The sequence below is a fragment of the Sitophilus oryzae genome, unplaced genomic scaffold, assembly GCF_002938485.1.
Source record: "Sitophilus oryzae breed Bouriz unplaced genomic scaffold, Soryzae_2.0 scaffold_213_pilon_pilon, whole genome shotgun sequence".
Classification (NCBI taxonomy): Eukaryota; Metazoa; Arthropoda; class Insecta; order Coleoptera; family Curculionidae; genus Sitophilus; species Sitophilus oryzae.
Window position 1 is genome coordinate 1,702,767 of NW_022146767.1, and position 26,116 is coordinate 1,728,882.

At 33.4% G+C, this 26,116-nt stretch overlaps 1 protein-coding gene across 4 annotated transcripts in view; it reads left to right on the forward strand.

Moving 5' to 3' along the window:
• Positions 1 to 26,116, forward strand: part of LOC115884223 (protein gustavus) — a 245,167-nt gene that overhangs the window by 186,904 nt on the left and 32,147 nt on the right. Inside the window, exon 1 of one of the 4 annotated variants that reach the window (XM_030902730.1) lies at positions 21,075 to 21,402. The exons of the other annotated variants lie outside the window; for them this stretch is intronic. Within the exon in view, the coding sequence (XP_030758590.1) occupies positions 21,377 to 21,402 (26 nt within the window). The 5' untranslated portion in view covers positions 21,075 to 21,376. Of the gene's footprint in view, positions 1 to 21,074; positions 21,403 to 26,116 lie in introns of those variants that run through there. 4 annotated transcript variants of the gene reach the window in all.

A 26,116-nucleotide genomic window follows, 5' to 3' on the forward strand; every position in this document is an offset into this window, starting at 1 on the left:
TTTTTCCGCTATTTTTGGTAATGATTAAAAGTTATAAGCTAAGCTTAAGTTAGCTATAAACGAGGCTATAAAATATGCCATAGTCGTGGCTTTTCGTTTGACCTGGAATCCCTAAGTATATTAAACAAAGTAAAGCTTATATAACTTTTTATTTTTTGATATATTATGGTGTTTTAAATCAACCAATCGACAAAATTGGATAATTAAAATCTTCAAGTTATTAAAAGTCATATCAAATTGTGAAGACACTTTTTATGGTTAAGTTAGATATCATATGATCGTTATTTTTTAAATCTTCTGACTAATCGTTTGACATCCTTTGACAGGAGAGAGACTCTAAGTATTAAAAAGTATCAAAAAGAATATATATTTTTCAATCTAGGGTGTCTTAAAACAACAAGTCGCCAAAATTGGACAATCAAAAGTCAAATTATTAGGAAATAAAACTAAATATGTTATGGTAATCTCTAATTTTAAAGACACAAGCAGATGAATTATGGCTAGATCTAGATGGAGTACCTATGAATGTTTTATGGTTAAGTTAGATATCATATAATATGGGCTTTATTTTCGGCTTTTATCGCTAGTACTTTGACAAGGGATCCCTAAATATTAAAAATTTTACAAAAATTGATTGTTTTTTATATAAGAGGTTTCAAATTATTAGGAATTGAAACAAAGTAAAGTTAACTGTAAAATATGTCTGATATCCTTGAGGATAGTCATCAAATTTTCCAATTTTGAAGACACGATCATCTTTAAACATCCAGTTCTTTAATTGCTTTGTTTTAGCTTTCTTTAATGGTGTTCTTTATTTGATCTCCCTGTAGGTTAAATACGGATCGTATTCTATGTCTTTCTGCCGGCTCCAATTTCGTCATCGAATAGAGGATGTGGGCCTGACAAAGCACTGTAGAGCTGCCAGGAGGCATGTGGTGGTTAAAATAAGTTCAGTGGCCTCCCACAGTGGCGTGCATAGGGGCCTATAGGAAGCTTCTTTATTTATAAGTGCACCAAGATATTGTCGTTTATTTTATTGTGTATTCGGTTGAGGAATTTTAACCACAAAGAAGTAATTTATAACTATGAAAGAATATTTCTGATGTGATCTTTAAGCTTGGTGATATTTTATTGTTTTTACTTTAGTTTCTTTATGAAGAAATTACTTTTTGTGATAAATTAAGAAAAACCTTTTTTGTGACATTAATATGACCATTGTGAATAATTTTGTAGGAGCCTAGAATTTATAACCTTTTCTAAGATTGTTACTAAAAACAATTAGACTTAATATGGAATGTGTTAAGTAACTTTAAATATTCACTGTAGACTTAAATCTACTATAATTATTTTCAGTATAAATTGAAGTTTATTTTTGATTATTATGCATACTATTAACACTTAATTTTTAACTGATTTTTTTGTATTTATATTTCTAATTCATTGCTAATTTTCTAGTGATGTAGTAACGTATTTTAATTATCACAGTTTCAAATGTTTCACAATTTTGTTGTGTATGACAAACTTTTTATTCCTACAAATCTGATACGAAGATATCAAGATTAGAACTAAATGAAATCTAAAACGCTTCTTGTTAAAACTTTTTGAAATGTATGATTGTGATTAGTTTAGCGAATTTTTAGTTTTAATTTTCAGGCCGGTCGCTAAATAACCTGAAGTAAAAAAATTGCACTGAACAAATAGAGAAAAACAATAAGGAGATAGATTATGCAATAGAATATATCATTACAGTTGGGGGTTGGAACCTTTGGTGTTACACAGCAAAATAAAACACTAAATCGCCACAATAAACCGAAACATTTTACTTTTACACTGGATGCGCGTTTCGCTAACCATGTTAGCATCATCAGCAGATGATCAAGACTGAAGTTTTGTAAAGTCTTAATCATCTGGTGATGATGCTAACATGGTTAGCGAAACGCGCGTCAAGTGTAAAAGTAAAAGTGTTTTGGTGTATTGTGATGATTTAGTGTTTTATTTTGCAGAATATATCATAATAAAATAAGAGAAAAATAAAGATAAGAGAATTTTTATGATTAGTATATATAATATATATAGTGATAGTATATATAATATTAGATAAGTTGACTAGGGCTGAAAATTATAACCAAGGATTACGTTTATAAAGAACTAACCAACAATTTTGAAATGACATTGGGTGAAATCACGACGTATGTGTCTACGTCTTTAATTAAAAATCATGTACATAACTATAATCTGTCCAGGTAATGAATATATGACATGTGACTGATTATAAATAGTTAAGATCTGAAGAACTGTTCATTGAGAAAACATAATATTTAGTATATTTTCTATTTGTGATAGGAAATATAACGAGATGTTCTTGACAGACATCTATATTAAAATTGTGTTGTAAATATAGTGCTCAGACAAAAAACAAGTAGTTTTTGTCAGTTCTCGTTATCACTGTTAAAGGTATTAGCATTAGACATGGTGAAGTTCCAACCAAGAGCACCTCTTGTTCTTTGGGAATTCGCTTTTCACTTGCTTTATTCTCGAAACTCATGCTAAGCAGCATTAAAAGCGACAACTCAGTAACCATCAATTCGAAGTTTGTCAAAGAAGAAATAACAGAACACCTCATCACTGAGTGCGCCGAGACGACAACCATTTGTGTCATAAACTTTGGCAGGACTGATATCGGAGATTGAGAACTAACCTCCGTAAAACTGTCTCAGATACTGGCTTTTGTCAAAGCTCTGACACTGTATGATGTTGATTCACTTCCCCTTCTGATCTACACTTACATCTACCAGTCTCGATACTTTCCTTAAATGAAAATTCAATGGAGCTCAGAGTCTGACTTCTTAAACCTAACATGGCAGGCTGGTTATTAATAGGCTGTGCTAAGAGGTTTAAGAGGTAGTTATACCTATTACGATGTTTTAATCCGAATACAGTCGTTTTAAATTATAATGTCATAAATTACTGAACCATGAATGACAGAGTATCTTTCTACGTTGATTTTATTTAATAAAGAGATACTCTGCTGTCACCTACGCCTATGTTGTTGAGTTGTGAGAGTGCAGAGTATCTATTTTTACCATTTTCGAAACAAGCATCAGGCCTCTCTCTGGAGACCTACCAGCGCTGCTTCGTGGAAAAATAAACGAAAATGGTTTTCAACGCTGCTTTGGTGAGTTAGTCGCCTTGTGCTTTTTTCTTCTTCACCGCGTCTTCCTTCGTCTCACCGCGATCTCTCATCCCATTGGCCGGATTATTTTTACTGTTTTTATCTTCAGTGTCATCGCGACGCTGTAATCCTTTATGGTTTTCGTTTCCATTAATAGAAGTCTTTGTTTTGGTGTGTATTTTTTTCGTTCTTTGCATTACTTAATAGTCCAAGAAAATAGACCTTTAAATACGAATTTTTGGTAAAAACTTGAATTTTTGATATACAGGGTGTCCCAAAAATAAGTGCAAATATTTTAACTAGTATAGTTCAACCCCAGAAACACGCCCATATGAGGTTTTTTTAGCAATTTTTTTTTGGAAAATTTGGAATTTTTTGAAAATTTTTTTGGATTTTTTTTAGTTTTTAGCTAAAAAACATAATTTCTTGATTGGTTTTTAGTTAAAAACTTTTTTTCTTGATAATATGGCAACATAGGTAGTAGATTAAATTAACAAGAAAGAAAATCCAGTGGTTCTCCAAATTTTAGCAAAAATCTTTTTTTTTTAATTTTCAAAGTAAAATAATTCCCCGTTATTTTGGACTTATTTGAAAAACGATAAAGAAAAAATATGTTTCTTTTATCGAGATCTACCACCCCTTAAAATACTTCACTTATTTCTGGGACACCCTGTATGTGACTTTGAAATATCTCAAAACTAAGTGTGATTTTTTTTAATTCACCCCCGAGAAGGGGTGAAATAAAGAAATAAAAGTTATTTTTTTCGAAATTTCGGAGAAACGGTAAGAACTAGAAAAAAAAGTTCAAATTAAAATTGTGGAGTGTCAAATTTTACATAGAAATGATCTCTATACTTTCTTTTGTTCAGATCAAAATTTACTGAGATAGGGTGGCTAGAAGCTAGGGGATGATAGTAGAAATTAAAAAAAAAATATAAGTTGCTGAAAAATTGATATATTTAACATTTTTATTCAATTTGTTTGGAGAATTATAAATTTTAAATAATTTTTATAAATTTATATAAGTAAATTTTTCCAAATTTCAGAGAAACGGTAAGGGCTTTGAATAAAATGTATCAATAAAAGCTGTCCCCTAGCTTCTAGCCACCCTATCTCGGTTAATTTTGATTTGAGCAAAAAAAGTATAGATACTATTTTTATGTAAAATTGGATACTCTATTTATTTGAACTTTTTTATTCTAGTCCTTACCGTTCCTTCGAAATTTCGAAAAAATCATTTTACTTATTTATTTCACCCCTTCTCGGGGGTGAATTTAAAAAATCTTTCGCTTTTCGTTTTTAGATCTTGCAAGGTAACTAATATCAAAAATTCGAAAACGTATTTGAAGGCCTATTTTCCTGGACTATAAAAGGAAGGTGTAAACAGTTACGATAGCGCTAGGCTTTATGCGAGTAAATGAAAAATATATCACAATAAGAGTAAAATAAAACACTAATTCACTACAATACACCAAAGCGATATAATTAATACTACAATACTTAGGGCATTGTAAGCTTGGTAGGCATTAAAAGGTCATGGGATTGATGGACATTGAAGCCATATGTGCAGATTTCGTCAACTTGAAGAAGAAACAACAGAACACATTTTATGACAGTGCGACAGCCTGGCAAATGCGCGGCTCTGGGTAGGTCTATCTCTGCCAAATGGCAATGTTAAGTCATTTACAGAGAGCTATTATGGAGGGTCCAATCTCCAAGATGTTAGATTTTTGGATAGGACTGAAGAATGAAACCTAGAAGGTCGCAGTGGGACAGATCGATAGCCACCTAAAATATGTCATTTAATCTAGAGATTAACTCTAAACCCCCTACAGTGTTCCAAAGCTGTAATGTTATTAGATCTAAAAAAATACATAGTCCAAAAACTATGAGAAATTAAGTTTATTTCCTATTTCTAATTTTTTTCAGTGTAGTTGAAAAAATAAATGCGTTTAAGGGGAAAAAAGAAGTATTACCTACCAGAACTTTACCTACCTTTTAGGATAGTTGCTTTACTACCTTTTTAGAACCCTAGACAAATAGATGTGGCATTCAACTTCGAAGTCTCTCAGATAATAATCGTTTATCAAAAATTCTTTCTCGTCGGCTCGGGTGTACCTTTTATAAAAAGGTAACGAACCCAGAAGGTCTATAGTATGAGAACTTTGCTTTTTCTACCTAGCCCCTATTTTCGAAACACCCTGAGATACTACCTTTGTTGGTCTACAACGTGCGTAAAAATTCGAGTTTACTGTCTGTAATGGGTGACTTGATAACTGAAAAGTTCCAACAGTCTGACTTGAAATTATTTTTTCTGTAATGTTTCGAAATATATTTTTTTACGATATTTTTCTTTATATTACAAAGACAAATCTTAAAATGGCAATGTTTTCTATTTGTTAACATCGCAGCTTTTTATTATTTTGTCCATTTTTTTCAAATTTTACAAAGAAAGAAACACTGCCACGCTTGTTGCAAGAAACTTACCGAAAAACAAGTATACTTGGAAAATGGATAAAAAATCATAAAAATAGTACACCTACATGTGAAAATTCTAGTTTTGATGATATCTGCAAAAATTGAAAAAAACTGTTGGCTGTGCGGAATTAGACGTGAAATTTTTCTTTATTTTTCTGCTACCACGGTTCGTATCCCCAACTACATGGTCCCCAGCCATAGTTTCATTCAATATTTAAAGGTAGCTACACACACTACTGCAAGCTTGACAAGCATGCATGAACAATCTTTTTGTACAATGCATAATTTACCTTCGCCGCCACACGGTACATGCATGCTTGAACAAGCTGCAGTTTATGCCGCGAAAAAGAAGAAGGAAGCCCGAAGAAAAAGAAGAACTATGTTCGCGAAAAAGAAGAAGGAATCCTGAAGGCATTTATATCAGCATCCTTAACGGCGTGGCTGTCAATCAATACTTATTAAGAAAAAATTTGTATGCTGCATCCTTCTTCACCCTATCATGATATTCTGGTGATTTAATTCCCCAAAGACACGACTGATTTTCGTATGCGCGAATAAAATCTTCCAATAATCCTCGATTGTTCCCTTTCAGATCGCTAAAAATGATGGCGACGGGACGTACAAGTCATTTACGATTACGGACTGAACTAATTATTTGTACAAGCTGAATACATGTGGTACACACGTACCGTTTCGCTTGCGCAAGCATGGCTTGTCCAAGCTTGCATGATTCAAATTCAGTCAATCATCAAACGGCTTGCACAATTAAAATGCTTGCGCAAATTTTCTCTACAGACGCTACAGTTTGCTTGTACAAAAATATTGTTCATGTATTCTTGTTAAGCTTGCAGTAGTGTGTGTAGCCACCTTAAGTAGTATTATTCAAAAAATAGACGAGTTGTAGTACAAAAAAAAACTCTTCATCTGGCAATGACAAACAAACAGCGGTAGGTCCACAACACACAAGGACATACTTCTGTTTGTTTGTCTACCGCCAATGGACATAGAGCCTATAGAAAGTCTAAACTATTTTCGCCATTTAATTCGAATGGGATAAAATGTATTGAACACGTCGTTTCTGGCATCATATATACTTTGTGTCTGTAGTTTGCAATGCCACCTTTTTGGTTGGAAATCTTGAAAAATGGACAAAATGCATTTAGTAAGTCTGCTCCTCATTTATTCTTCATTCTTTTAGAACCATAATGCTTATGCTTAGACCATTAATGTTATGCTATTTAATACAATTTTGTTCCTACTTATTTTCTAATATTGTTTCATCTAAGATTAAGTTACCTTAAAGTTAGTCTTTTTACGCCTCTATGTTACCAGTGTGATATTGGGTGGTCCTTCTTTTATCAATTTTTCTAGGTGACTACCCCTTGCCATTTAAAAGTTTTAATTCTGAGCACGTCTTTTACCTGGATTTTCTGTTTTATTCAGTCTATCCTTTTGTGATTCTTTATTATTAGTCAATTAGTCTTCAATTTGTAGTGAAGAAGCAGTTCTAATATTGACAATCTTCTGATGAGAAGAGACAATATTTTTTACTAATTTTAATACCATGATTCGTAACCAACAACTTTTTAATATAAACTGGCTTGTTTCTTCAACTTTCAAAGTTCTTTTCCATCTGAAGTATAAGTATTTTTATGTATACAACGACTGCTACCGTGAATTAAGCTACTGTGTGTCTTCAATGATGAGTTAATCTTTCGTTATGCCCAGTTTTGTATGTATTTTTAGTTGTATAGAACAATGAGTACTATCATTTCCCAGTTATATCAACTCACTCTATATGAAGATATTAAATACGTGTGTTTATCAACATCCGTTTTTAATGATTCTGATGATATTTCATCTCCAATAAAGATCTAAAGTAGCTAATATCTATTTAATTACTATGTTCAGGGGCAGAACTTCAACAGAACCTATGTTGTCTAATTATAGCTTTAACAGCGTAGTTATATACTAAGCTATTTTTGATTTATTTTTCAAAAGAAACGGAAAAAGGCTCCAGAAAACAATTCAGAAGAATTTTTATAAAAAAAAACATCAAAGTTTCTTATTAATAAATTGATACTGTTTGTCTAAATGTGACTTACAAATGTCGAAATGATATAATAAAATTTTCTAGCAACCAACTTTGTAACGTTAGTCATTCAGGCTTGCAACACAAGTGCCCGGTGCGTTTCAAAAAGCACTAAATTATTCACCCACATCAAAACCAAGGTTGCCACAGCCAAAAATAAGCCAAGTTCGTTTTTCGTTGTTTGCAAAAAAATGTAACACTTACTCGTAATTATACGTTAGGTTTTTGTGGTCTACATGCAACATAATTGGTGAAATATAAAGTGTGCGGGCTGTATATAACTTGTAAATGTATTTTAATAACTATATATAAATTCAACTTATTAAGGTTTCCTGTTTCTTTAAAATAAAGGGCCTGTTAGGTTTTTTTTTAGTCGCTCTGTATATGTCATTTCCTTTTTCGGGGTCAGGCCCAACAGCTGAGGCACATATAGCCGGTCTCACAGGAACGCACACATGTAGAGGTACCTACTCGCACAGGCTGAGAATATAACCTATCTAAAGCCATTATACATACTAGCAGACGTTGGTTTTTAGTACCTGCCCGATGTGAGATAAACGAACAAAGATTGTCCTTGAAGCTCCACCGTCAAGGTCAAACGACGTGTATACGTGTGTGTGTATTCTCGTCTGGCCGTCTTCAGAATCATCCGGCGTTGCCGGTTTTTGGGCTGCTGCATTCCATCAAGATTTCTCATGTTTTTGTCAACATATTTGTTGGCTTTTGGTACGAAGTACCACCATTTGAAGTTGTAAATGTGTCATGCATACTTGAAGTTGTAATCATTCGTTTTTTTGGTCCCTGAATGTCAAACCCTAGTCATATTTTTTTTTCTTGATTTATTTTCATATGAAAATAAACTGATATGACTAAGGAAAAAAATATGTATAACTTATATATACAGGAAGAGTTTTAAATAAGTGCAAATATTTTTTAAGGGTATTATATTTCGATCCCAGAAACACGTCTATGAAGGTTTTTCGCGAAAAAAAAACAATTTGGAATTTTAGGACGAAAATTTTGTTTTTTTTTTAATTTTTAGTTAAAAACATAATATCTTGATAATATGGCAACATAAGTAGTAGATTACATTTATAAGAAAGTCGACTATACATAATATATCATATTTTACGCAAAATTGTAAAATTTCCAGGGATTTTGTGCCTAAACGGTTGACTTTCGCGAAAATTTTCATAGAACCTTTTTTATAGGAAATGTTTTTCTCTCTTGATTTTTTTACGAAAAACGCTTAGTTTTCGAGATATTTACAAAATACCGATTTTGGGCGCCATCTTGGCAAGATGGCGGCGCCGGCGGCGAGTCTGGAAATGTGCATTTTATGGATTTTAGTTAGGGACCCCAAAACCTATAAACCTGCAAAATTGCAAAACTTCCGGACTTTTTTCCAAGCAAAAATCCCCAATGACTGAACTAGTCCACTTCTAGTTAATAATAACATTGTATTATGAAGTATTGTTCTTCCTTTTCTTAATCTAATCAAATTAAAATGCCGTGAACTGGGAATAGTTCAGTAATTATCATTAATTATTCTTTACTTGGGTCTAATTAATAACACAAAGCAGATATGATTACAAATTTAAAATTATTTTTCTTATTAAACAAACATAACATCCATTATCATTTTTTCAGACATCTATTTCTGACACAAACACACGATACAGTGTCTCTATAATCTATTATAACGTTACTATGTTCAATCAAAATATTTAAGTTCAGTAATCATAAATATGGATAAATTAGTCATAATTCATCAATGTTTTGTAAGTATTAATAACAAATACATTCAATCAATGACATGTAAAGGTAAATGCAGAAATTATTTAAATTAATACATACAACAAAAATCAATCACAGAATTTTAGATGTTGATAATTGCTATTTAATTATTAAATGCATTGATGACAGTGACAATAAATGCCTCAAATGTTAATGGTACTGACCTCATTTCCTCATTTATTGAAGCTAGTGGAAGTATAAGTGTAGTGGAAATAGAAATGTTATTATTATTCAGTTAGTTTCGAATTTATGTAATCTATTACCAATTATTGTTGCGATTATATTGTTTAGTTTGAGCGCGTATTATCGTTATTACAAGCATCAAAAAGTCAGAACCGTATCGCATAAAACTACGTTGCCAATTTGTTATTTTTTTTTTCCTAAATTTTCCTGAAAACTGCAAATGCAAAGCAAAAAGAAGATTAATCCTAGTAATTGTTTTTCGTAATTATTCATTTAGCTCAGTGAGTTTTATGAAAGATATAAGACTTCCTTATTTATTTAATTTTAAATTTTTAGGTCAATACTTAGCTGATAAAGTTTCCTATGTATTCTTATATGGAATGGAATCCTGGACCTTTTTTTCTCAATAACAAGGGGTCGTCCTCTGCCGGAAACACTGCGACCTGTGAGGCCTATTGTGTTTGACTCCTGGTGAATCCTGGACCTTGAAAGTAACTACAATAGGGAAGATCGAAGCCTTTCTGATAGTGTGGTTATTTCGTCGGATGCTGAAGATACCTTAAACGAAGCACATGTCAAATGACTCCGTATTACATCGCATGAACGAAAAAAGAGAGAGAACTTCTAGAAAAGGAAATTGGCATAAATTCAGGTATATTCTCAAGAACTACAAACACCATCTATTACACTTTATCATCAAAGATAAAATTGAAGGAAAACGACGTCCAGGCAGAAGGCAGATGTGGGGGATGAGAAACACAGGGGATTGGACAGGAATGAATGTAATTTGCTGGCCAATCTTCGGAGAAAGAGGCACCTAAAAAGAAGAACAGTACTAATAGAACTTGAATAACTAACATCTTTGCGCAATGTATCTCCAGATTTATTAACTTTTCAAAAAACAAGTTATATATTTTGTTTCAAAAAATTCCAAAAGTTATGGCGAATGGTCGATACTCGATTGAATTGATTTATTATACTGATTTTTGGGGATATTCGTTTGGCAACATTGGCCGAAAACGAGACGCTCGGTTTGGCTCTAGTTTGCCGCTCACTTTTACCAGGAAACGGTCGAGATCGGCAAAGTATGGTCATTTCGACGAAAAATTGCTTTGTTTTCATCTTGCAAAAGAGTAAAAGTGAACATTAGACTGTGTTTTGTAATAAAATGTGGAAAAATGCGGATACGCTACGTTAATTAATAGTTGCAAATGATCGAATAAAAATTGTAAGGTGAAACACACTTAAATCCTATTCTTCACCACCAAAAGCCACTTAAATTTCTTCGATGTTTCTATATTTTTACTAAAAACTTACTTAAAAATGAAGCCTTCGGTGTTGTTACATTCGAAAAGGTACATGAAATGGCAAAACAAAGGGCACCAATGCCATTCATAGGTCTAGAGCCTTTCTGCGATGCTACAAAAGCAGTTATAAGAATGGCCACAGAGTAGTGGATGATCAATAAATCTCTAGAATGGTGGAGATGTTTATAGTAGAACATTCGCCAAAATTTAGGACAGACATGAGAAGCAAAGACATGAAACCAAGACAAAACTTTAGTGGATCCACTAACATGTCATTGCAAGCTCAATAGGCATCTAAAACTGATAGGATGGGCAAAAGAAGCAGTGCGCAGATTTTTTAAATCAGAAGAAGATTCTACAAAACACATTGCATGTCAGTGTGGCAGCCTGGCAAATGTGCGATTTTTGGTTCTTTGTTTTGGCTTTTTGTGCAATTCTTGATTCTTCAATCATAAGTGGTTGACAAATGAGCTACATGGATAACTCAGTCTCCTAATTATTAGAACTTTTTGAAAAGGATGTGAGGGGAGAATGTAACCCCTCGAGATCAGAAGGGGATCACAATAATTGATATCCCAGTGGAACATGCCCATAATCACATAAAACACTAATTGAGAAAAAGAGACAAAAAAGACACTAATTGAGAAAAACATTCACAAAAAAGACAAAAAAAATGCTTAACGTTTCGGGAAGTATATCTCTCTCCATCGTCGGAAGCAAAAAAAGCACAAAGAAAAAAGAAAAAAAATCGAAGAAAAAAACTACGGTACGTCTACAAAAACCGTTGACGTTCTGTTAAAATGACATTATATCAAGTTAAACTTCAAAATTAACAATTACTAAGTACCTGAAAACAATTACTTAATAAGGTAAAACCAAAAAGCTTCAAACTTTCTGTATGATTATTTTTAATTTGTTAATTTTTGCGTATGCAATGTTTATTTATGTTATGTTCTTTAAAATCAAAGAAGGCGATTGCCATACATTACTAACATCTACAGATGCATGTGCAATACATATATTTTTATTAGCTTGTATTAAAAAGCCTCTTTTAGTTTTCTTTTAGATGCTATCGCTTCTTTCATTATGATTTTAGCATTAAAATCTACCCTGTACCTGTGTCCCATGAATGCTGACAAATCTTAGATTTGTGAAGGTCGTCCTTTCTTAAATAATATTTATGTTCTTTAATTCGAATATTTAAGTGTCTATATTTTAAATGGCATGTAATAATGAATCATTGTGTTTCTACAATTCACTACAAAGGAACGTTGCCTAGATCGCGATAGCAGTGGCAACCTTACCCAAAACAAAACAAAAAAGAGGAGCAAAAACATAGAAAGAAACCCTATTCTTCGTGTACCCATAGTTAAGCTATTAACAGATAAAACAAAAGGATATTCTCCTTGGTTTTTGTTTAACATTACTTCACCGAAACAGGTCGCCGACAATGAGGTGAGTAAGTTCCCATGCCCATTGTTACCACAACGCGCGCAAGTTGGCTCAAAAGATTTTCTTTCCATTTTCGAAAAACAAATACCGGAAACTCGGGCTAAACTGAATAGGGAATACATTCCATATAAAAATCCTTTATTTTTATATCATCATTTAGTTGTAGTTTTGTATCATCATTAACTTTATATGTTATAGAATAATTTACTACGAATAATACAGTGAATTTAAAAAATAATTCGGGCCCACTAAATACATTTTAAACTGAGATCATATGGTCGGTACGTGTTGGTTTTTATAAGCAATTTATTTTAAGTTATCCAAATGGTTTCGTCAATTACGGAAGCAAGCGTAAGGCAATTCTTTGTAATAACATACGAAATGTTTTGTTGTCGACATATCTTTTCATCGTTTGGCAATTTCGTACTCTAAATAAGTGAGAATTATTAGAAGAGATGAAAGAAATTATGGAAAATGTTGTGTTTAATGATTTCGTAAAGATGTAGTTTTCGAAATAGTTTATAGAAGTTTTGATAATTTAGGAAACCACAATAAAAAATTGGAAATTTTTTAATAAATTTGAGAGTATGGTGTATAAAATTACATTTAAACTCAAAATACAGGGTCCGGCAATAGTGCGTCGGGCATCTGTAGCATCTAAAATATAAAAAAATTGCTTAATTTGCAGTTTAAGTTGTTTTTAAGTGGCATGTTTAAGGAATTTTGTTCAAGTGTAAACGTGAAATATGTATTAGGATGTATTTCAGGAAAATAATTTAACCTCTACCGAGTGGCTCAAAATAATGTGAGTGGGTCGGGATGATTTTTTTTAAAGGGAACACGCTGTATATTATTGCATTTTTGGTTTCCTTTCTAATCACTTTACATAATCCGAAGATATTTTTAAATATGTTATGACATTTTCAGGGGTAGTAATAGATAAATAAATAAAATATTTTTTTCAGCCTTTTTTAAAAAAAATATTGCATATGATTTTTTTAATAGATGGAAAATTAAAAAATGAATATTTTTTATATTTAGTACCTATTTCAAAATTGGGGACGACAATTAATGGTCACAAAATTACCAACCTCAGATTTGCAGACTATACGGTCCTTCTAGCAGGAAACGAAGAAGAGTTACTGCAGCTTCTAAAATTGGTTGAAGACGAAAGCGAGAAACTTGGACTTGAAATTAATCCCTCTAAAACAAAAATTATGATTATCGATAGGCAAACCAACAACAAACCTGATGTAGTGAGCATTGGTCGTTTTGAGGTTGTAAGTCAATATATATATATATATATATATATATATATATATATATATATATATATATATATATATATATATATATATATATATATATATATATATATATATATATATATATATATATATATATATATATATATATATATATATAATATGTATATATATATATATATATATATATATATATATATATATATATATAATATATATCTTGGGTCACTTATAAACAACACGGGATCGTTAGAAGGCGTAATAAGAAGAAGATGTGAAATGACAAGAGTGGCAGTGCGAAAACTCTCAAAGATATGGCGAGACAAAAACATATCTAAACACTTAAAAAAAAGGCTTGTTCACTGCCTAATATTTCCTATATTAATGTATGGCTCCGAGTCCTGGACGATGAGACAGTCAGAAATGAAAAAAATTGACGCAGCTGAGATGTGCTGTTGACGACGAATGCTCAGAATTTCCTGGACTGCCCAGTGAACCAATGAATCCATAATCCAAGAACTGAACATCACAGAACGCCTCTCAACTTCTATACAGTAACGTACACTTAAATATTTCGGTCACGTTATGAGGAGGGATACTGACTGTATGGAAAAGCTCATTATACAGGGCAAGGTTTCGGGAAGAAGACCAAGAGGCCGCTCGTCCTCCCGATGGATAGACCAGCTATCAAAGATCACCCACAAGCCACTGCACACGCTTGTACATGAAGCACAAGACAGGGAATTATGGAGACAAACCTCACACATCACCTGACCACTACATTCCTCTTGTAGGAATAAAGATAGAGAGAGAGAGAGAGAGAGAGAGAGAGAGATTTCAAAATTTTCAAAAAACAGCTTTGCATATACTCGCGGTTTACATATTTCCTATGGCTCTTTCAACGGCAATTTAGGTGAAAAATCATTGGGGGGTTTTGATAAAACTTTACTGTGGAAAATGCCGTATGAAATATAAAACCGCGAATATCTGCGAAACCGTTAAAAATTTTGAAATATTCTAAACACAAAAAATGTTTAATTTTTAATTCTCTATCTACTAAAAAAATAATATACAGGGTGTTCCATTTATTTTATATATTCGAAAGTTTGGCGTTGAATTTTGAACACCCTGTATGATTTAAGATTACTATATTTATAGTAAAGTAAGTATAGACCATCTGTAAACGCCTAATATAGTTTTGATTTCAGGACAGTTGTTGTATTTTCAATAATGTTTTTTAAGAGAGGCTGAAAAATACATATTTTTTTATTTATTTATTAATATTGCTGAAACTATCGAAATATATTTACTCATATCTTGGGATTATGTAAAATGTTCTGAAAGGAAGTCAAAAATGCAATAATATACTAGGGTGTTTCATTTAAAATAAAATCACAATTTTTTATTCTAGGAGCTACAGATGCCCGACGCACTTTTGCCGGACCCTGTATATTTTATTATATTTTTTCTTTTGCATCAAAATAAAGCACCAGTCTACTTCAATACACCAAAACACTACTTTTAAACTTTTAACACAGTATCATCAGCAACCAAACACAGCATAATTAACCAAAACCAAAGGTTCCCATTCCAACTGTTTTTTTGATCTGTTTTTGCATTATTTTATGTTTGAAGGATAATGGATTTCAAATATTTTTTTCCAAAGCAACTGTTGCAAAAGTGCCTTTTATCTATCAAATAATCTAATAGTAGATAACTTAATATTAAGTATAAACTTTATTTCTTCTCGCACGTTTTTTAATTGCTTCCATTTTTGAAAAATTTTGTATTCCTTTTCGTAAGTTATTCAGGATTTAAATGGAAGTAGTTTGGATATGGCATTTGTAGCCTCAGCCTGAATATCTGTTGGTAATTTACTTATTTCGTTTTGAGCCATTTCTGGCTCCAATTCAATCAGCAATCGACTCGAAAGAGAATTAAAAAATATTGACTCAAAACTGACAACTAAGGAGACAGCTTTATTTGTTATTTGTCAAATTACATAGAAACCAACTCCAACCCAGCACAATATTTTTTCTACTAATAAATTCCATGAAATAATAATTTCTGAATATTTTTTAAAACGTAACTCGCTATGGAAAAGAATATTGTTTTATACACGACGATAAAATTGCATTATCGTCTTGTATAAAAAATAACTATTTTTCGTATCTCAACAATAAACAAATTTTTCAATTATATCGATCTTTTTGACGATTACAATGAAAATTTTTCGATTTTTTTGTATCTACTTTTGGAACGGTACTTATTCAGATATTGACATTTCTCCTGTTATGAGTAATAGTCTGCAACGGCTTAGCTAATCGAAAGTACCTTGAACGCGGGCACATTTCGTTTAGAACGGAGGAAAAGCTGAACTGAAGGCGAATTAGAAAGTCGCTCGCACGCCTATTACACATACACACAGGCGGCGTACTAATACAGATACAGGAAAAAGGTACATAAGCAACCGTTTCAGCTATTACTAAAACATTTCAGTTTTCCTGTATAACGGCCAGGCCGGCCGGGCCAGGTTCAACCGACCACAGAGATTCTACGAGGCGACATCTGATAGTTGCCTTTAATTTAATATACATTATACTTTCTGTCAATAATTTTCCAGAATTATCTCTAGGATGTTAAAAATGTAAACAAGCCCACCAGTCCAGGGCCCGAATTCTGCAACTTCAACATAAAAACAAAGCGGTAAGCTAAAGTATTCGATTAGCGGAACGCCAAGCAGTCGATTTTGGTATTCTCTTTGGTATACTGGTATTCTATTATAGTGGACAGCGAACTGCAGGAGAGACGATTGGGCATTAGATATATATACGACGGCGCACAGTGGGGTATTTGCACACTGATAGTTGATCGAAATTTTTTTATGTAGACGTTATATAAATTATTGCTATTTTCAATTAAAGAGGAAATAATATGAACAAAATAAAGGATAATTCGTCGATTCTAAAAAAAGAAAGAGAAAAATCACTGTTCCAGTGTTTCCACGGTCAGTGTCAGTAGTAATATCGCAACTACTACTCTACTACTACTAATGCTACGACTGATCCGCGAGCAATGTCCATACCACTAAAGTCGCTACTAATGCCAAATTGTGCTATACTGCTAATGGCACTAATGCGATCGCTTTGTACAGAACAATGCCATCGCGGTTTACACCTCGCATTAGTATATCACTGATTGGCAAATTAGAGAAACCAAGAATGTTTTTCTCATTTTATCAAAATCGCATAAAAAGTCGCAGTATTTTATTTTACTGTATGAAAGCCCAATGTTTACTAAGTAAAACGTATATAGACAATATGCTGAATTCTTCGAAATGCGCAACTAAATCTCTATATATAATAAAAATGTCACAAATTTAATCAAATTTTCTGAACGCCTAACTTTTAGTTGCAAAAAAAATCATTAGTATAGAGAATATCAAAATAAATAATACGTTTTTGTAGAATACATACCTGCAGCTTGCTGAGCCATTTTCAATCAAAGCGATATTATAAACGTAAAAAGAGCACAAGAACAACAACAATTTATAATTTTAAACATAAAATTTAGCCATTTACCTCTTATCTGTGAGAAGTAACAACTTTGACGTTTCGTTGAAACAAATGAATGCAACTAAACACACCCATAGCAACGCCATTCATGGCAGAGATGATTTAACTTATCATTTATCTTTTTTTTGGGAAATCTTAAACACATTTGCTTTTTCGAATTTCGATCACCTTTTTCATGCTAATACCCCACCGTGCGGCGGTCTTTTCAACATAAAAAGACTCAGGGCAAAAACACGTACAAAGAGGCTTTGGGTCTTAAGCTAAATATCGACAAAACCAAAATCATGTGCACTCCCCCGGAAGATCTCAACAATGCTATAAAAATCGGAGAAAAACTATTGGAATATGTAGCGGAATTCAATTATCTCGGCAGTTTGATTTCGGAAAAGGCCAATATCGACTCTGAAATTCAGCACAGGATTAGCAGCGCCTCTAGAGCATTCCGGAAATTAAAAGACAGGGTTTTCTACAATCATGACTTGAGTAAAAAAACGAAACTTGCAGTGTACCGAGGAATTATAATCCCTACCATGTTATATGGAGGCGAAACCTGGGTACCGTACCGCCGACACATGAACGCATTAAACAAGTTGCAACAGAGAGACTTAGACAACTCTTAAGAATCCGATGGTTCCATCATGTCTCAAACGTAGCGGTCCTTGAAAAAGCTAACTGCGAGAGTATTGAAGTCATGGTTACAAAATCCCGCTTAAGATGGGCTGGTCACGTATGCAGAATGCAAGAAAACTGCATACCAAAATCTCTGCTTTACGGTGAGCTTGTAGACGGTAAGAGGAGCCCGGGTGGACAATTCAAAAGGTACAAGGACATTTTCCATGAAAACTTAAAGGATATTAATATGCAGAATGAGTGGGAAGAAACAGGTCACAATAGAACTGAATGGAGAAGAATTGTAAACTCAGTTAACAGCGACACCCAAAAATTAAAGAGGCAACAAAGCAATGAGATTTTTGAATGTCTGGAGTGCGGTAGGCAGATAACGTATATCACGTATCGGGCTTTTCAGTCTCAAAAATGCTCATGGAAGAAAACACTTGCGTGACCATCTTCTGATACGTGTCAAATACTCGTCAGCGAGTAATGGCAGTTGTATTTATGTATTTGGCATTCTCGTTGCCGTGCGAATCGTTTTTTGGATACGCGTTGAGCACATATTGGCAGCATTGCAATTTCTCAGGTATCTAATAGTCAAATGTGGATAAAACGATGAAAAATGTCAATGTCACGTGAATTTCGTAACCTATTGTTTAGTTATGTCAACCTATTTGTCTATGGATATGTATTATTCTTATTATACGAAGGAAGTGTTGAAGACCCTTCTCAACATTTGCGTTGTTTTGAACAATATTTATAGCTGCCAATCAATAGACAGCACGCCAATAGAAAAAGTCCAACACTACAAATACTTGGACACAGTAATAAATGAAACTGCCGAACAATTGCAAGAAATAAAGTCCAGGATTGAGGTAGCCAGAAATGCTTTTTTAAAACTAAAGAAATTTCTTTGCAGTTGAGATATTTTCCTGTTGTAGGGGGAACAGGGTATTTCCCATCCTCCTCTGACAACGGATGTTTTTTCTCCGAGGATATACACCCTTCCACGGTTGGGGTTTGAGCCTCCGTGCTTTCCCAGTTGAGAAACTTATCTCCGGCTGAGGAACCCGTGAGGTGGAGGCTGGAGGATCTGTCTCCATTTTCTCCACTTCGTTAACTTCGTCTCTCCTGAGACCTGATACCGATGTTATCCCGAATTTATAATAGAGAATATATCCCTCTTTCTCTATTGCCTTCTTGAATTTGAGGTCAATTCCTATTATTGTGGAGACCTGACCATGACTTTCCTCCCTCGAGTTGATGGCTCAGCAACTCGGTGTCCTTACATTGGAGTTCTGAGCCTGGATAAAGACCCAGCAGGTAGTCTTTCCCCTTGTTCTTCGACAGAAAGACCGTGATGGTCGTTTCTTTTGGGATGTTTTTTCCCTTCGCTGGAACCAATCCCGGCCTCTGCCAGTTTTTAAGCTTAGGTGCCGTCTCCACCAACCATTTAGCCGATTCTTGAGATACACCATCTATGAGGAGCATGCCCAACCAAAAGTGTATCCCCGACAAACGCTTTGTGGGTCTGCTGCACTACTACTTAGTCCAGTATTGCCTCTTCTAAAGCCATTTGCTGATTGGTGGTTCTCTGGGTAATCCTTTGGCAGCACCGCCATTTTCAGGGAATGTTTGGTGGCCTTTAAGCATACTTTTTTAATCTGTATCAACTTCTATATTTTTTGAAAAACTTTTATATTTCTCTGAAACTTTTTTGTTCATTGCAGTTACTATATCAGTATCATTGGTTTGGTTTGCGTCCAACCATTTAGTAAATGTCTCCAGTTTTATTGTAGAACTTCACACTTTGTTAAAGAACGACCGAACTTTTTTACCTGTCCTCGTAGCACAAATTTAAACAAACGAACGGCTGTTCCGAAACAAACTCGCAACCTATTTGTCTACATGGATATATTATTCTTATTATACGAAGGAAGTGTTGAAGACCCTTCTCAACATTTGCGTTGTTTTGAACAATATTTATAGCTGCCAATCAATAGACAGCACGCCAATAGAAAAAGTCCAACACTACAAATACTTGGACACAATAATAAATGAAACTGCCGAACAATTGCAAGAAATAAAGTCCAGGATTGAGGTAGCCAGAAATTCTTTTTTAAAACTAAAGAAATTTCCTTGCAGTTGAGATATTTTCCTGTTGTGGGGGGAACAGGGTATTTCCCATCCTCCTCTGACAACGGATGTTCTTTCTTCGAGGATATACACCCTTCCACGGTTGGGGTTTGACCCTCCGTGCTTTCCCAGTCGAGAAGCTTATCTCCGGCTGAGGTACCCGTGAGGTGGAGGCTGGAGGATCTGTCTCCTTTTTCTCCACTTCGTTAACTTCGTCTCTCCTGAGACCTGATACCAGTGTTATCCCGAATTTATAATAGAGAATATATCCCTCTTCCTCTATTGCCTTCTTGAATTTGAGGTCAATTCCTATTATTGTGGAGACCTGACCATGACTTTCCTCCCTCGAGTTGATGACTCAGCAACTCGATGTCCTGACATTGGAGTTCTGAGCCTGGATAAGAGTCAGCAGGTAGTCTTTCCCCTTGTTCTTCGACAGAAAGACCGTGATGGTCGTTTCTTTTGGGATGTTTTTTCCCTTCGCTGGAACCAATTCCGGCCTCTGCCAGTTTTTAAGCTTAGGTGCCGTCTCCACCAACCATTTAGCCGATTCTTGAGATACACCATCTATGAGGAGCATGCCCAACCAAAAGTGTATCCCCGACAAACGCTTTGTGGGTCTGCTGCACTACTGCTTAGTCCAGTATCGCCTCTTCTGAAGCCATTTGCTGATTGGTGGTTCTCTGGGTAATCCTTTGGCAGCACCGCCATTTTCAGGGAATGTTTGGTGGCCTTTAAGCATACTTTTAATCTGTATCAACTTCTATGTTTTTTGAAAAACTTTTATATTTCTCTGAAGCTTTTTTGTTCATTGCAGTTACTATATCAGTATCATTGGTTTGGTTTGCGTCCAACCATTTAGTAAATGTCTCCAGTTTTATTGTAGAACTTCACACTTTGTTAAAGAACGACCGAACTTTTTTACCTGTCCTCGTAGAACAAATTTAAACAAACGAACGGCTGTTCCGAAACAAACTCGATTCCATGGCCGACTCAGTCGATCGCCCGCTTGTTTCAGTTGAGTTTGTTCAGTCAGTCGTCGGTTACTCGCGCTCGTCGCTCTTTCCACCGCGACGTTCTGTTGTTCGGCGTAGAGAGCATAGCCAACCCGGTCTTACCAGCACGTGTCTTGTTGTGTCGGTTTCCAACGGTCACTAGGACCCTAACGATTTTTCTCTTTCACATCGGAGAAGTTCTTTTGGGTTTGGATATATAGTATCTGGAAAAAATAGTGCTCATGAGGACTAGTGGGCATTTAAGGGAGGATTAGTAGTGTCTTTTTGGATAATAACTTAAGTGGACGAAAAATGAATATCGAGATAGTTAAACGAAGGTAAAATATATCAGATTTTGAGGAAGCTTTCAATCAGTGAAAAAACATTGATAATGATCTCCAACTAATAAAAAATAAAGGAAACATAGGATTTTTCAATTGTCAGCGTCATAAAATGAAAGGTTCTTTATGGCTTCTTAACAGTAGCTCGTATTTATTTGTTCTTTCATAAATATTATGAAAATCTTTGTATAATATTTAAAATACGAACATAGATTAGCAACAAGAAAGCAGTGTTGTATATCGGAAACAGGATTTTGTGGCCTATTTAGTTAAATTTATATGTGATAATACGTACAGTGTATAAATTGAAACGATACATTATAAAAAATCAGTTTTTTTAATGTCGTTCACAAAAAACATGTATAGAGATTTTTTGGAGTTGGTGGTTTTATTAGTTCCAATTCTTTATTATCTCGTTTAATTTTTGGGTATGATACAGAGAGACTACCATAAATATCTTTATTAATTTAAATATTGTCAATTTCGTGCTCCAACTTAGACCAATTTAGAGAACGAGGTTGCTAATGAAATTTTGGTATGAATTAGTTTCACGTACTCATATACAGGGTGGTCCGAACTGTATTCCGCAAACTTTGGCAGCATATTCTGCAGATTAAAACAAGTAAAAAAGTTCGTATAAATGTATGTCCTAAAATGCTTAGTTTCGGAGATACAGGGTGTAGAAGTTTTATTTTTATTTCGATTTTTTCCAAATAATTTCTGAAGTAAAGTCAATATTTGGACGAAAATTGGTATCTGGGGGTTTTTTGACATGAGAAATTTGATTTTGATGTCAATATGGCTGTTACTTGTAGGGGGCGCCACATACATGTGTTTTAACTGTTTTGAAAAGAGTAATAACTTTTTTTTCGTCCGTACCTGTATAAAACTACTGAGTGAAAAAATATACAATTACGTGATTTTTTACGTAAAATATGTCTCTTGGTAAAAATGGTTACAAGCAACCATGCTCAAGATATTTATAATGGAAACAGTCACTACATGTCATTATTGACAAAAAATAAACATGTTGAGAGTAGATAGTTATTTAACTGAAATTATAAATTTGTGAATTTTTCTTCGAAAAAATGATGATAAAACAGTTTCTGTTGAACATTTGACACAAAAACATTTTCTGTCAGTGATGACAGATATTTATAATTCCGATTCCAAATATCTCGAGAAAACCATTACCTTTTTTACGTAAAAAACTTCGTAAATGCTTCGTAATGAAACTTCTTCACCCTGTATCTCCGAAACTAAGCATTTTAGGACATACATTTATACGAACTTTTTTACTTATTTTCATCTGCAGAATATGCTACCGAAGTTTCCCGAATACAGTTCGGACCACCCTGTATATCTGTCTTATTATTTCAGGATTTTAAATTAATTTAAGCCTAATTGAAACATTTCTTTTTTGTACAAGGACTTTTTGTTGGCAATAACATTTCAACTCTTAACATAAGAATTGTCCTACAATGCACGCTTGCTCATGAAACTTTTTCACCATATATTATTATATACCAGCATTTCTTTACTAAATACTTCAATAAAGCATTGAAAAATGGATAGTGTTTGGTCAGCAGAGTTATTTCATGACGCATTTTTGTCAAGTTTTGTTTGGTTTTCTTCAAAGCAAATATTTTGTAGGATGTTTGGTTTTGGTTTTTCTCTGTATTTGCTATTACATCAGACTTATTTGAACGGACTGTGTGGCATGCAGGGAAAATATCAAAAAAAAACTTTAAAATCTATTTCATAAAGTCACACCAATGTAGGTATTTTAAAAAGTAGAAAATAAATGGAGGATAGTTTTGAACAAAAATAACTTGGGTATTCTAAATCATTGGTCCACAGTAAGGATGGAATACCTATGATTTTTAAAAAAGAATAATAACAACAAACTTATTAAATAATCAATCAGGAAACTATAAAAAATATCTTCTGAAATGTTGTATAATTAAAGATATAATAATCAAGTCTTAATTGCTTAAAACATTAAGTAATGTCAAGGTTTTTATACACATTTTTTATCACACCTGTGAATCAGAAGGTCATTAGACATTAAAAGTTACAAACGATCATTGCTAGGAACGTATCATATATTCTATATTATCAAAGTTATTATATTTATCCAAATATTTCACGATGTTGCTTGAAACCAAGTCCACTCTACATCATTTGTATGTAGGATGACTAAAAGTTGTTTTTTTATCTCGTCTTGAGTCTTTATGTACTAAGATACTTTGTTACTAACAATTCTTTTTCGTGTAGTAACCCGGAAACCAAAACAGGTGTTCATGGTCACCCATGTGGGGTTATCGACACCAAGTAAAGGTGTGCTGTCTTTTTCGTGTCTAAGGTACTGATAGCATTGAAAAATGAGCAGTTTTAGTCTAACGCTAATTGTATTTTAAATGGTGAATATTTTATCGTCTTGTTTTCGAAAAGTGTGTTTATTTTCTGTTGTGTCATAATGTCATGACGTGGTTGGCTGGCATTTAAAATTAAATTTAATTTTGATATTTTATCACAAATAAGGGGATACAATAACTTAATTCCACTAGTATAATCAAATAAGTTAATGAGCTTAAAAAAGCACAAAGAATATATATTGCCCAAAATCTATATTTTTATAGACTTTAAAGCAGCTCCTAACGTCGAATACTTTGACCACATGGCATTGCATAGTTTTTCATCATTCCTGCAGGAATGCCATTACCAAATTCTTGCATTTTTACATGGTTTTAAGAACCATTTAAAAAAGATATGAAGTATGGCATATCGTTGTACTCAGGAGGTCGAATTCTTTCAGTATAAAGAATTTAACAGCTCATGTAAAAAGTGCAGGTCCGTGTTAAAAAAAATAAGTTGGCCTATGTACAGGGTTGGTCAAATACGACGCTTTTAAATGGAAACATCCTTTTCTATAGGAGATAGATGAAAACTAATATCGGTGTCTGGAGCTCAATTTTTGTCAAAAACATGATGGTGAAAACCGCATATCGATATCTGTTACCGTTTCGGAGTTACGGGGTGTTTTTCAAAAATGTGCATTTTTAACAAATCGCTGTAACTTTTTTGCTATCGAAAATTTTGTATTTCTATGAAAACATTCCCAAAGCACCTTTTTACGTAGAATTTAATGGTTTAAGTATATTTTTTTTTAAATTAATTTAGGAGTTATCAACTGAAAAAATGATTTTTTATTTGGGACACCTTCTATATTTTTAATTAACTGAAAAGAATTTAAAATTACCTTTCCAAAAATATAGCACACTTGATATTTTGTTATAATCCCCTTCGAAATACAGAATTTTCAAAAGTATGCCACTTTTAACTAGCAGGCTTTGGACTCCTTATTGATGATATGCCCTTAATGGAACTCGAAAACATATTTTTCCAGCAAGACGACGCACCGCCTCTGAACGCTGAAGTTATCAGCAAATTTTTGCAGCCAATTTCAAGAATAATTGAATAGCTAACCAAGATACCAGCCGTTGGCCGTCGATGGATCGCATGGATCTAATCCTATGGATATATTTGCGGAAGAATAAAGGTTCCTTATTCTTCCGTATAATCTAGACAAGAATTAGAAATACTTAGCAGTTATGAGAGGGTATCTTTCACCCCCACTGAGTTAATGAATTCCGCGAGAAATGTTCAAAAACTGCCGCGTCTGTCCATAACAAAAGACGGTCGATATGTCGAACACCTGTAGCAAAATCTCATGTCTTGGTTTGCTATTTATTTTTATTGTTATTAGATATAGTTTAAATGTGTTGATGTTGGTTAAATATATTTTAAATTCTTATAAAATTCTGCATCTCTCATAGCAAATATTATTTTCGTTTTAATTGATGCTCATAGCTAGAATTTTTTGCATTACAGCCGGTGCAAAGCCTAATTATTTAAAGCCCCCGGGCGAATTTTTATATACTTACTCTATATCTCGAAGTGGAATCGAGCAAAATATCAAGTGTGTTACATTTTTGGAAAGGTAATTTTAAATTCTTTTCAATAAATTAAAAATATACAGGGTGTTCCATATAAAAAATTAAATTTTCTGTTGATAATTCTTAAATTATTAATTTTAAAAAATTATACTTAAACCAATAAATTCTACGTAAAAAGGTGCTTTGGAAATGTTTTCATAAAAATACAAAATTTTCCATAGCAAAAAAGTCACAGCGATTTGTTAAAAATGCATATTTTGAAAAAACACCCCGTAACTCCGAAACGGAAACAGATATCGATATGCGGTTTTCACCATCATGTTTTTGACAAAAATTGAGCTCCAGACACCGATATTAGTTTTTGTCTATCTCCTATAGAAAAGGGCGTTTCCATTTAAAAGCGTCGAATTTGACCCGAAAAAAAATACTATCAGGTAGTCTTGGTAAGAGAGTGGCTATGAGAATGTGCAATTAGTTTTTGGATTTTCTAAAAAGTAACGACAGGAAGAAATAATATCGATTTTCAAAAAATTCCGTTTTTTTTTCAAATAACTCAGCAAACCTTGAAATTTTTGAAAAATTTTTGATGGCATCTCGGTGAACATCGCAAGGCGCAAATTTGTCCCAATAAACATAAACCCTTAAATGATCTAAAAGAACTAACACTCAAATGATCTAAGATATCATTAATGGACAATTAGGACACCTTCATAACAATACAACAATAGTATATTTGAAGTTATATTTACGTA